The sequence below is a fragment of the Pipra filicauda genome, unplaced genomic scaffold (genome assembly GCF_003945595.2).
Source record: "Pipra filicauda isolate LSUMZ 115617 unplaced genomic scaffold, ASM394559v2 scaffold359_size756093_pilon, whole genome shotgun sequence".
Classification (NCBI taxonomy): domain Eukaryota; kingdom Metazoa; phylum Chordata; class Aves; order Passeriformes; family Pipridae; genus Pipra; species Pipra filicauda.
The window spans coordinates 423,394-436,984 of NW_024104486.1; the positions used below are offsets into that span (position 1 = coordinate 423,394).

Below are 13,591 nucleotides of genomic sequence, written 5' to 3' on the forward strand. Positions count from 1 at the left end.
CTGAAGTGCTTGAGAGGAGTTGCTTCTGGAAGCCACTTATTTTCCTCTCATAAATGATTGAGATATTCAAGTTTCTATTCAATGACAGACATGCACACTCTTCAGGAACATCAGGCAGATGCTTTGTCATTCTTCAATACAATAACTACAGTCATTTAGCATTGAGAAGGGAATCTTATGGGGCTCTGCTTGGGCTGGTCAAAGGGTTTCCTGTTTGTTCTTGGGAAAGTACTAGCAGAATAAGCCAAGAAAAGCAATGTTGTGTGCATGTGGTTTCTTTGGTATAGCTAGCACCTTTATTTGTTGACATTTAATAATTTCCAGCTTCTTGGGCAAATCCTTTCTTGTAATTTTTAAGAAATTATTGAAGATTAAGGAAAGCAATGTGCAGGTTTTAATTGTGATTTGGCGGCAGAGAGCAAACGAGTCCTAGCTTAGCGCTATCTATCAGCAAGACATTTTAAGATTAATTGCAATTGTAACTGATTACTTTGTGTAGTCTGCACTAAATGCATGGGTATAAGTCTCCAGAGTGCATGAAATAGCATGTAACATAAAGATATCTTTTGAACATTTATCTACAAAGGGATTTCCTTCTGTCACACAAACTTACCCTGTTGTTAAGGCAAATTACGAGGAAAGCTGGGTATTTCCTTGTACTCTACCTGTTGACAAATAACCCAGATTTTATGAGCTCAGTAAAATTGTGCTTCAAGATGGAGGACTCTAGAATATCTTATAGCATCCATGTCTGAACCTGGATTGCCGAAACTGCGTGGTTGCTGTCAGTTCCAGCAGCATTTCATCAAGGCTTTCTCAAATGGATGAGACTAAGAGCTTTATAGATCAAAGTTAGCACCTTGATTTCTTATAGAAAGTAGTACAGAAGGGATGTTGTCAGCCAAGAACTGGCAACAACATGTTTTTTTCTAAAGCTAATTGCTCAAGTAGACAGGTAGCTGCATGTCACACCGGATGAAGCTTTTGCGTGGCATCTCAGAGAGAGGTCTGTGTAAGATGTGCTGTTGCAATGAGTTACTCAGATTCCTGGTACAGAAACTAGGGAGATTCATCCTTATGAGAAGTGGTAAGGGGCACTATAAAAAGGCAAAGTACATTTCTGTTGCTATCATAGTGTTCGGTAGCAGAAAGGAAATCTGTATAGTCTTACTTCATGTTAACCAAATGCTTTCTGGAACCCGCCAGGTTCAACCTGAGGGCAACTGCCCTAAAATACCTTTTACAGTCTCACTGGTGGTACTCTAATAATGCCATTCCCTTATGTTTAGCAGAGTCTCAAAGGCATTATTATTATTATTACTCAGATAGGTAACTTGTGTATATGAATTCCACACATGAAACTGCCTGCTATACCAGTGAGCTGTCTCTGTTGGAATAATAACATGGCCATTGGATTTTTACGGGTGATTTAGCATTAGGGTGCCCTAGGCAAAAGGGAGAGGAGGAAAGTTAGAAAAATGAAAGTTACTACTTCTAGTTTCTTTTCTGAAACATCAGTCACCCTCTGTGGATACCACAGAGCACAAGGACATGGGCTCACAGACAGAACTTATGATGATCTCATACTATGATCTATGAACTATTATCTCCAGGTTTACACATGTGTCTAGTAGACAAATGTGAAAGTAAGATACTTGGTATGTGAGTAGGGGACCAAAATGAACTGGATTTTCTATAACTTCATCAACAAAATTAATTCAATCAGTGGTCTCAAAACTACACTGTTATAGGGTTTTGTAGTGATACTGTCCAGCATAGCATCTGAACTTTATCATTACAAGTGAGTGGAATTGTTGAGAGGAAATGGGTGACATTATTTCTAAATACACTGCATCCAGTTGATCACCTGGTTATAATAAGGTAACCTTCTTGTGAAACACAGAATTTCTATTAAAAACCTGTGTTTTGAGTTGCAAATATATTATTCTTCAAGTGTAGTAATTAGATGGTATATAATATATATCTAGGACATGCACAGATTAAGATGATTTCTGGCCTTTCTTAATTATTTATTTGAAGATGCTATGTATTTAAGATTCCAAGGAAAATTTGATTTATTTTATTTGGATTTTGAAATTATAATTACAATTATTTTGTTAAAAAAATGTTCAGATTTAGACATCTAATATATTTGAAAATTTGAGTAATAAATACTTTATGTGAGTTGTTTAATAGGTATGTCAAATTTCTGTTATGTTTGGATATCTCATCTGTAGATGTTAGTGGTTGATATTTCACTATGGCATTAGAAAGACTTTTGTAACACTGGAAATAGTGATCTATATGACAAAACACTGTCCTGAAATGTAACTGAATATGTAAGGCTAAATGTGCTGATATTTGGGCATATATTTAAACAGAATATATATCCTTAGACCTGAGGATTGACTGAAAGTGTGTACAATGCGCACCATCAGATAGGAACAGTCTGATATTCTGAGTTATGTTACAACTATGACTACAAATAAAACTCATCTGTGGCTTTGGGAACATGAATGAATTAAACTGCGGCAATTCAAGATAGTGTGGAATTAAAAAACTGGAAAATATAACACATCTGAAAATAAATTAAACTTACCAAAGTAACATTTTCTTACTTTAGAGGTTTTATTTTTGTGTCTAGTAGATATCAGTTTCATTGGATTGCATCTGCACTCAGTTTCATATGTGAGACAGATTTAGAGAAATACCTACCATTTAAGAAGAAATTGGGGAAAACAAAAAAAAGAAAAGAAAAGAAATGTGTGCGGGGAGTCACAAACTGCATTTGCTAAAATCAGTAGTGACAACCCCATGGTTGTCAACAAAGACAGGATTTCACCCTCTATTTGGATGAAGCATGTGATGTTGCACTGCTGTTGTGTATTGCACTGCTGTTGTATATTGCACAGGGAAAAACATGGTTTACAAGAGAATGAGATATGAGTATAATCTTTGTCTTAACAATGAACAAGGAAAGAGTTTGCTCATTTGGGCAATATAAATAAAGGCTAAGCTGGACTCCGTGTGAGCCGTTGGATTCCTGTTGACTGGGATCACTATGGGACAATATAATGCTGTAATCGTCCTGGGCTCCTGCTCTGTCCTTCTAATTTATTCTCATTAATTCAAGTCTGTCTTTAGAGACAGCTGCTTTTTTAAGCTGATGATACTGCCTTTTTCAATCCATACACGCTCCGTGAAATCTGCTTTCTTAGTTTTTAATAAAAATTGATGATTTTGGTAAGGAATTCTCAACTGTTTTTGTGATGTTAGCCCACCACATAAGATAAGGCTTCTAAGGTAGCCCTGTGGCCACAGGTCAGTGACTCCACCTAGGAGTTACCAGATGCAACTGAGACGTGGTATTCCCTCCAGCAGGCTGTGTGGACAGCTGGGCTGCCAGGACAGGAGAGAGGGCTTGCCTCTGCAGCAGAATTCCTAGAAGCATAGTGAAAATTCATTCCAACATAGCAAGCAGATCTTACTGACAAGAGTTATGTCTAGGAAGTGACTTTTTCTCATTTAGAGGGATAGGTTGTTGGCCATTTAATGTGCATTTTTACTGTTATTTTTCATTGTAAGGCTTGCGATTTTAGGGAGGGAAATAGTCTGCTAACTGCTCAATGTTCCTGAGGACACCAGATTGGTTTCCATTTGCACTTATATTTTCTAGTGTTTGCTGCTTAGTTTTAGGTGTCCTAAACAAGACTCTCCGACTCTCCCTTGGGTGCATTTGCAAAGTCTAGTAGATCATACTGCCAGGACGTTTCTCCTGCTATTAGTTTTAAATTTCCTCCTTCTCAATTTCATTCCATTACCCCAAGTATGTATTTCCTGTATTTTCCAAATAATTCCTTCGTCTTCTATGTGTTTATACTCCTCACATACTTGCAGTAATTGTCTCAATCTGATTATTATTTCATTACCAAAATCATGCTTACCTCTTTTAACCTTTCCTTGAATGAGTTGAATTGGGTCTTTTATCAGTCCATGTCTTTAAGTTATCTTAAATTTAACAAGATCCTTCTGATAAAAAGATTTCCAGTATTTCATAATTTGTATGGCTTTTTTAAAATACTTAGTACTCGTATAGTACACAATCAGTTTAAGACAGAAGTTATCAGTTACTGTTGAAAAAACTATTTACTACTAGCTGATTTTATTGCAAGTTATTTTTACCTTTGGAGTATTTGCAGTCATAGAGAATGTTTAAGGCGTGTTTAAGCACTGGATAAACATATACATTTACCAGCCAACTTTGCCAATTTCACATATGCCTATACATATAAAGTAGCATATTACCTTATGACCTGCACCATAAGGCCATACACAGACTGCCTCTTGTATCTATGGAAGAAGCGTTCTTACTTATTATGCTCTTGACTTGCAAAGTTCTCGTTATGAAACACTTCTGTGTTTTTGGTAAGCGGCTTTTGGCCAGATGTTATGATGTGTGCATTATAGTGCATTTTATCCAAATCCAAATTCCCAAGCATGTGAATTATTAGTTAGCCTTCCAGTATGAGTAATCTCTCTGGACAGCTGTGGTCAAGTCTTGATTATCATCCAAGCCAGAGTAGTATGGCATGTGAAAACAGAGGTTTCACATCAGTCATTTGCTCTTAATACTTCATACATTACGGCCTCTGCCTGGTCAGTTTACTCCTGCTATGATAGGATTTTTGTTCACAGACACTGCATGAACAGCAAATATATTTTGAAACTATCTGACACATGCTGCACCCAAACAGAAAGAAAGCTTACCAAAAAGTACTGCCACTTAAGCATGTACTACCTATGAGAGAAGAGACCTGCCTGATGACAAATATCTCCTAGAAATTCATAGCAATGCTATAACAGCACATTCCAAAATGCAGGTACTACAACCATGGGCATTTTGGAAAACCCTAAGATAGGTAGGTAGGTTCCTTAAATGCAATGTATATGTTTCACAAGGCATTCTTTTGGTTTTGTTTTGTAGCCTAACAGCAGTGGTCAAGTAGTAGGGAAAGTGCCTGGCCATTTTACTCCAGTTTTGGCACCCTCTCCCCATCACAGTGCGGTGCGACCTGTGACCCTGACCATGACAGATACTAAACCCATCACTACATCCACTGAAGGTGAGGCATCTTCACCTACAGCAACCAGTAAGTATTTCTTTAGGAAACAAAAAATATCCATCGAAGATTCGATATGATTTCAAATTGAGGCCAGAAAAAGGCGCCTTTTCCTACTATTTGACCAAGTGGGTGCTCATCATTTTACATGGAGAGCAAATGCGATCTGACTGCAAAGCTTTTCCTCTGCAAATTTCAACCAGTGGATCATGTTACATGAACCAAAGTTTGTGACATGACAACTAAAATGAAAGGGAAAAGCCTGCATATTTGACCACTGTTCAAGGAAAAGAAAATGTGTTTGTTCATCTGAGGCGGACATTGTTAAGACACTGAGAAGCACACCAAGACAACCAGGTTTTACAATGACCCACAGATGGAATTACAAACAGAGATTGGATAATTTGCTTCTCAATGAACTTTCCTACAGAAATCAAGTCTGTTTGCAACACATACTGAATCCGAGCTATGACAATTGCATGTTAATATAGGTTGTGTCATTTTTACCAGAAACAACTACTGTGGCAAAAGAAAATTTCTTCTCATTGCTGCAAAGGATGGTAGACCCACTGTTTTGTGGTTGTTGTTTTTTTGGTGTTTTTTTTTTAATACAAAATAACAAACTTCATCTTCAATATTTTAAGCTCTTTATTACATATAGGACCATGTTATTTATCCTATTATCTTCAATGGAATTGCGCTTTTGGAAATAGGAGCAAAGGTGTTACCATATCTAGGCTAATCTCTTCCAGACACTCATGTTTAGTTGTGCAAAATGTTGCATTTTTACTATGTTCTGCATTTCTGTTGTATTTGAACTTTTATTCGGACTTGAGGTGGCCAGTGGTGTCGTTGTTTATCAGAGTGGTGAAGATTTTTAGACGCTTCCATATACACTTTGGAAAAAAAATTTACTAGTCTAAAAATAGACTCTTTAGGGTCTGTCACATTAAGATTATTTTTTCTAGACCTATTTGATATTTGAACTGCAAATCCAGATGATAACTTTTGGTCTGTCATTAACAGAGACCATAAACTGTATGCCTTTCAAGTGTCACACTTCTTGAAATCTTTTCATTAGAATATGAAGCAGATGTGAGACTTGTGCATAGGAGCGGTCAAGATGTAAAAGAGAAAAGAGAGGTTAAGAATTCATGTTTATTATGAAAGGATAAAATGTTTGGACGAACTACTGTTTAAGGATAAACAAATAATTATATGGATAGATTTCTGGAAGCATTTCAACTGTTTTTTCAGTATAGGTAGAGTGTATCTGTAGCCCCACTGGTGGTTTGTGGTACAGTTCTTGCACCTTTTAAGAAGAGTTAGTTTTAGCAGCAAAGGAGAAACTGTTGCTCTAAACATTTGGAACCAGAACAGAAGACTGAGAACACTACACTGAGTGTAGTGTAGTTTCAAGTATTGATGGTTTCATTCTCGTTGCTATTTGTCATGATCTTGCTTGGCCTACATATCTGTGTCAGATGAAGTCAGGGTTTCTGATACAGATGGCCAAAAGAGCACACACAGTCCCGGGACTGTGTTGGGATGTTTTCTGGTAATCTGATCTTAATATTCAACATTACAGGAAAGCATACCTAGTCTGTTCATTGTCCTACTACTAAGGGAATGGTTAGGACTATATTTTCCCGTTAAATAATCTCTCAGTTTGTTGTGCGATTCATGGGAACTTGGGTAGCTCATTCCCACTGAACTTTAGAACATCTTGGCTTAGATACTTGAAATAAGGCCTCCTTGAGTTTCCATAGCAGTTTGCAATCAACTTCTTGTCATTGCAGCACATAGATAATAGCAGAAAAAAATCCCTATTTGCAGATTTTATTTTAATGTGCCAGATAGTGTATAAATGCTACATGCTTAGGGTGTTATGATTTTCAGAGCATTGCAGTAGTCTATCTGCTGGTAAACCCCTTTGAAATTGGTTTGTTACTGTAACAGCAAAGCACATGAAGAAATGTAGCTTGTTAATGAAGAAAATAGCAAAAAATGAGGGATCGTGTCCTACTGATATTTAAATTATATGTATATGAATACATATAAACTGTATTATCAGTCATAATAGACCCATCTCAGAAAGTGCTAATGTTAACTTAATGGGAAAATTAACACTGAATATACTTTATGGCACAGTTTGACTTTTATTTGCAATAACTGATTGATTGGTTGAAAATATATATTGATATATATTTATATAACTTATGCTTGGCCAACAAGTTATCATGATTATTCAGTCTGATGAGAATTAAATAGCAATTAAATGATTAGCACTCCTTTTCATTCTGAAGTGCAATAGCAGAATGGTTTTGAATAAGAAAGAACAGCAGGCTTTAATCATATTTGGAGAACCCTGCGGCCTCCACCATAATTTCCTTCTAATAACTCGTTAATTTTTATGACAGTTTTTTGGTAAAGCCTGTTTACTGTATATAGCATTTTTAATTTTTTTTTTTAATTAATACATTTTGCTTGCTTGTATTTTCTGTATGACTTTAGTACTAACAGGCCAGTTCAGTAAGTACTCCCATCTAGCTTCTCACTGGTATCCTTGTGTGTGTCTGTCCATTTTCAGTGGTTTTGCTACTAAGTCTTTGCTATTTTGCCATCAAGTTTCCAGTTGGTTCAAGTTGCAGTGTGGACATCTCTGCACTGGGCAGTGGAGTAAGATCACCTAAGTAACTAGATATGTACCAATAAAAGCCATGAACAGGTAATGGCAGAGACCAGACAGGAATGTGTCCTACAGGTGAAGTATTCATATCCTGTAGCTTAATCCCAGCATCATTTTCTTTCTCCTCAGAAATGGATTTCTTCAATCTTCTGTAGCAGACAGCGAGAGACTTCTTTAAATTTTTCCCATGGGAAAAAGTTGTTTCCTGATGAATGGGAGAGTTGAATATTTACTATAATATTGCACAGTAAGAATTAGTTCCTTTCTTATGAAAATCCTAGTCAGATTACATCCCATTTTCAAAGGCCTGTAAAGATTCATTTACATAAGTAAACCAAACTTTTTATTCTAATTTTTGTTGTTCTTTTACAGTTGTGGTTTGTTGGGTTTTTTTTTTTTTTTTTTTTTTTTTTTTTTTTTTAACAGGGCCTTCACAGCAGTAAAGATAATGTGTATATTAATATTTTCTCTCAACGTTGTAGTTTCAGTGATTTCACAGGTGCTTTAGATTGGTATAATGGAAATAAAAATTGTGATTCCTTTAAATAAATATTTTAAGACATCACTTGACAAAAATTAATCAGAGGAACTACTATTTAAAAGAGACATCATTATAATTTACACATGCAGCTTCCATTGAAGTTTATAGGAATTTACACATGCCCTCCTATATTTGGTCCAGTGTTTCTTTTGCTTCCTCTTGACTAAAGGAAAACCACAGACACATCCTATATAATGCAAAATCATAACTCTGGATCTCTCATATTTGTACTGTACCTGCACAAGGTAATAGTTATGATAGGTTGGTATTTTTATCAATATGTTTTGTTCTTCCTTAATCAGCCTACACAGCCTCAGGCACATCCCAAGCCAATCGATATGTGGGACTAAGCCCAAGAGACCCATCCTTCCTACACCAGCAACAGGTGGGCAAGTTTCACATAGGTGTGATGATATAGAGAAGCCTTTGCGATATTACCTTCCTTCGTGCTGCCACTGTTATCTTGGATTAGATTGAAATCCTAAGGGTTTCAGTATTTGTCATGTGAAGATGAAGTTTATTCAAAACAACTGAACCCTTTGAGAAATACCAATTTAGCCTTTGCTGTATTTCTTAGATTTGTGCCATCTTAAGGAACTTCTAACCATATTTCTTTCATTATTTTATTTTTTCAAGAGCTCATACATGTAATCTTTAATAGAATTTTAGGAAGGAGAATGAGCTGTTTAAGAAACAAATATTGATTTCAAAATCTGTTTAAAAAAATAAGCAAAATTTCCAAAGCAGAAAGTCCAATTTATTATTTTCAAGCTATTTTGTTTTTTTCCCCGGATATTTAACATTCTCAATGCAACACATCATCACTTCTAGTTTAATAGGCTTAAATTGGTCTGCTGATTTAAAATGTGATAAAACCATGTTTTTGTTCTAGTTTTTTACATCATTTATGTTTCAAGTAGCATTTTGAATTTCACATCTCATTAATGCTGTAAATTTAATGCAAATGAAGTGTTTACCCAAACTGTGAAAATATACAGCCGAGATTAATGGTGGCATACAAATAAATTAGCTGCAGTCAGTAGCAAGGCCATGCACATACAGAAATGCTACATTACTAGTAACAAACATAAATTCAGACCCTTTAGAATTTTAACATACTTTATGATGTGTGTTTGTGTTCCTCCTAGATCTTAACAGTAGAGTACTTTGAAATTCACAGCATGTAAAATCTTATAAAGAAAAAAGCTGATTGGGGCAATAAGAAAGGGACTGTTAAGTAGTCCTTGGTCTTTGTTGTAATGTATTTTTTTCTTAGACTTGGGTTCCTGTCTGCAGTTTGTACACATGCCTGTTTAATTTTTCAGTAAAACCTACCTGTTCTGCTTCAGTTGGAACTCCCTATCTCTACCCACTCTGAGGGCAAGGTGGCAGTATGTCCGTTTTAAAGGTCACCACATGCAGAGTTCAGAGAAAATCATAAAGATGATGGTTTATTTAAAGTAGTTGGTGCTTTGCCAACTTTTTTTTTTTTAACTAGTGAGACCTAACTGCAAACATCTGTATACTCTGAAAATACCAAATGACATTGAGTGGGTTTACCAACCATTAATTTCTCAGCAAATTTTCTGGCATAGTGTTTTGTTGAGGGTTTTTAACCTCTCAAAGATTTTTGTATTATGAAATGTTTTGCAATTACTATAACACGGCTCTTTTTAAAACATACACAGTATATGTTTATTGTGTTTTAAAACACACACAATATCTCTCTTTAAGCACAGCGCATGTAATTTGTGGACTTCTTGTGAAGCTGTACACAGTATCCTTTGAAATGTCTCTGACATCCAGTTAATTTGGGAATAATTTTTTTTCACTCCGTATTTTTGGACACCATTTTTTCTGCAAATTTGCTACTGCCTAAGCACATTCGACCTTCTTCCAAGTTCACTGAAAGACTTACAAACTTTTGTCATGTGCCAGAAAGTAGCGGAAGCACCCTTTATTTTCTCCTGACTGAGTTTGTGACATAAAAAGCATATATTGCTAATGTTGTGCATCTTCTATTTATTTTTGGCTTTGTGCAGATAGAAATATATTTCAAAATTTCAGCAGTGTCGTTGGAATATAAAAGTGAGAGGGATCTCAAGGGTCTTTGTGGCATTTACATGCACTGCGTCTTAAACTCCCCTTCATGGTAAAACATGTGGCCAGGTGGCTTAGGGGAAAGGGGAAACTCGGTTACGTCTCACATGCGCTTCTGAGTGAATTATTCAATGCCACTTTGTTAAACCAACGTTCTCCCTGATAAAATATATTGCTTAATAGTCTCATTATATTAATTCAAGAGCATCAATTGGTGACCAATGAGCCATAGAGTAAATTTAAAAATTGTGTTATTGTCTATGCTGTTAATTCTCTGTTCTCTTCTAATATATACAATGGACATATCTATACTTGCCTGAGTGTGTTTGTGTGTGTGTATGTATGCCTATACATATGTAGGAAATTAATGAATAGAATGTACAGCTGAAACCACTTGAAAGAACAGTATACTTTAACAAAAAAGTTTTTCAGATGGATAAATATGAATATATAAGTATGTATGTATAAGTTTCTAATTAATTAATTACCTTCACTCAACTCTAAAGGCATGTTGGAGATGACAGTGCCATATACATATATTACCCAGAAAGTGAGGTAGAGCATTGAGATTGCCTAAACAACTTCAGTAGAGCAAAGGTTATCCTTTGGTAAAGCAGAAATGGGATTGATTTACTATGTCCTTTCATTACTTTACAACAATTTAAAAGAGACCACTCTTCTTGTGGCAGATTTTAAATGCATTTGGTTTAAAGCAGCCCATGATGAATGAAAAGAAAAATCAAGGGGTACATGAAATAAAGGCAATCAATCATTTTGTATTACTGGAGAGAAATTCTAAATTAGAAAGCCAATGGTTTTAGTTCCAGAGAGGTCTTTTAAATATTCACCGTACCCTGTAATGCACATTGACCCTTCAAGAATAAATATTGTCACCGGTACATTTTTTACCTCATTGGAGGAGTCTTTATGAAGATTTATTCTCTCTGGTTATGAGAAATATTGGCATGTACCCTTGAGTACTTTTTATTGTTAAAAAGAACCATTATGTAGCCCATTTAAAGTACAGTAACAACAATAAATTTAAATGTTACACATGTATTTTGCAACACATGCGCACACAGAATCTTGACAAAGTGATAGCTTTCTAGAACTTCCAGTAAACAATTTATAGCACAGTTGAACTGGAATACTCATATTTAGATGGGAAACACTGAATAAAACTTAGAAAGACAGTGCATAATAGGACCAATGAGAGAGTTTGTTAGCTTTTACTGGTATAGATACTGTGAAAATAAGGTGTTATATGCATTACTTAGCATGTTACAGTGATAGTTAGGACGACCAGGTTCGATTGGGGAATTATAACTATGTAGTCCACTTTCTGATGCAATTGCTGGTGGATCTTCCCATTACCTGCCTTGAAATACCAAGTATTTTTATACTGTGGCATGAATAGTTACAAAACGTATCTCACTTTTGTGGCATACAGAGAGTCACACCTATCTTGTAATTTTGTTGTAAAAACTTCATATCAGCCCCCTTCTGTATATTGCAAAATATTAGAGACCACTCATTCTTCTTTTCTTGAAAAGGGGCAACTGAAGTGGTAAGTTAGTACCTGAATGACAGAGTTTTTCTTAATTTTACTGTTGGTGGTTGGTGGAATTATTTTATGAAGTCAAATCTAGTGCTCGTTGCTCTTCATCTGTGCTGAAACATCTTAGATAAATTGTGCATAAAAGTTTGGATAATCTTTCCAATTGTATGGGAGCACCTTTTTTCCCCTTTATTTCTCTAATTTGCACTTATTGAAAATTTGAGGTTTCTATGCCTAGAGTAGAGGAAAAAGGAACAAATTGAGGAAAGTTAGTCAAATTCAGCCTTCTACAAGTGGACAAAATTCCTTGCCAGATTCGATTTGTATCTCTATCCTTTTGGCTTATTAACTTTAATGGCAAGAACATTAATTCAGTAACAAAGTCTTAATGATCAGAACTCTCATGGTTATGTAATGGCATTTCTGGCATCTCAACTTCACGGATTTATTATGTTCTTGAAGTGACAGACACCTAGAGTCAGGTATATTGTTTCTGGCAATAAAGTTAGAAAATTGCCAGAATATCAGTTGTGAACTTTACCTGTGTAAGCAGTATAAAAAGATAAGAGGATGGATGGATGGATGCATACAAAGACATTTGTATTTATTGCAAATACAGACTAATGGTTTCTGTAATATTTCTGTTAGAATGAATGAAATAACTGAAAGGTTTTCTTTCTTGACCATTTACTTAACTTTTATACACCTTGGGGCACTGTATGGGTGATTCTATTTTTAATTAGAAAACATAAATAAATTGGATAACTATTGAGGTGTGTGAAGACAATGACCTCTACACCTTTCCTATCACAGTAAAGGTGCTAACTAATGCTGGCCCAATTACCAAGGAGCTAGTGAACTCCTCCAGTCTTTGCTCTGATAATCGCTGTGGCACGGTTTTCACTAGAGCGTGGACTTTCTGGGTGTGGTATATTGTACTCATTATATTCACACAGCTTTTACAATTATGAGTCAAACATTTTCAATGTACATAGTAAAAAGGTCTCTAAAGTGCAAAATCAGAAAACTGTAGATAGCTTCTTATTTTCTACAAAAGTCTTCCCTGTCTCCTCAGTGGGACGTTCTTACCAGATATATCCTTTACTTACTGAGTTGCACAATTCAAAATGCAGTTCTCTTCATACTATTCATAATGGAACTTGCAAACTGAAATATCTACTGAACACGGAGTATTTGTTTGCAAAATGTTTTGAGTCAATGTCACTTTTGCTTTCAGCAGCAGGCTGAAAGAAGAACACAAGTGGACTCTTTAAGAGAACTTCTCAGTAAACTCGGGAAACAGGTTATCAGCACTTTGACTGTTCTTATTGTGTCCCTTATCATAATTGACAGTTTGACGTAAAACTGGGTCACATGATCACCGGGGAGGTATGTAAATGGCTAAGAGGTCACCTTTCACGTATGCCTGCTAGAAAGGAAACACATTTAAAGGAAGTTTCAGTCAAAACAGTGACAATATGCAAATGATAAGTTTTATGGGCTTTTCTCAAGTAAGAGAAGCTATAGCACAGTCTCCTATTACACTTTCTAAAATATGTATCTACTTTCCTTAGCTGTCACAG

The 13,591-nt window shown here is 35.7% G+C and overlaps 1 protein-coding gene across 5 annotated transcripts in view; it reads left to right on the forward strand.

Annotated features, from left to right (window-relative positions):
- Window positions 1-13,591, forward strand: part of NFIB (nuclear factor I B) — a 162,446-nt gene that overhangs the window by 132,767 nt on the left and 16,088 nt on the right. Inside the window, exons 9-10 of one of the 5 annotated variants that reach the window (XM_027744919.2) lie at window positions 4,985-5,150; window positions 8,653-8,735. The exons of 2 other annotated variants lie outside the window; for them this stretch is intronic. In XM_027744919.2, the coding sequence (XP_027600720.1) occupies window positions 4,985-5,150; window positions 8,653-8,735 (249 nt within the window). The remainder of the gene's footprint in view (window positions 1-4,984; window positions 5,151-8,652; window positions 8,736-13,591) is intronic. 2 more of the 5 variants (XM_027744921.2, XM_039384478.1) reach the window with 2 other exon arrangements.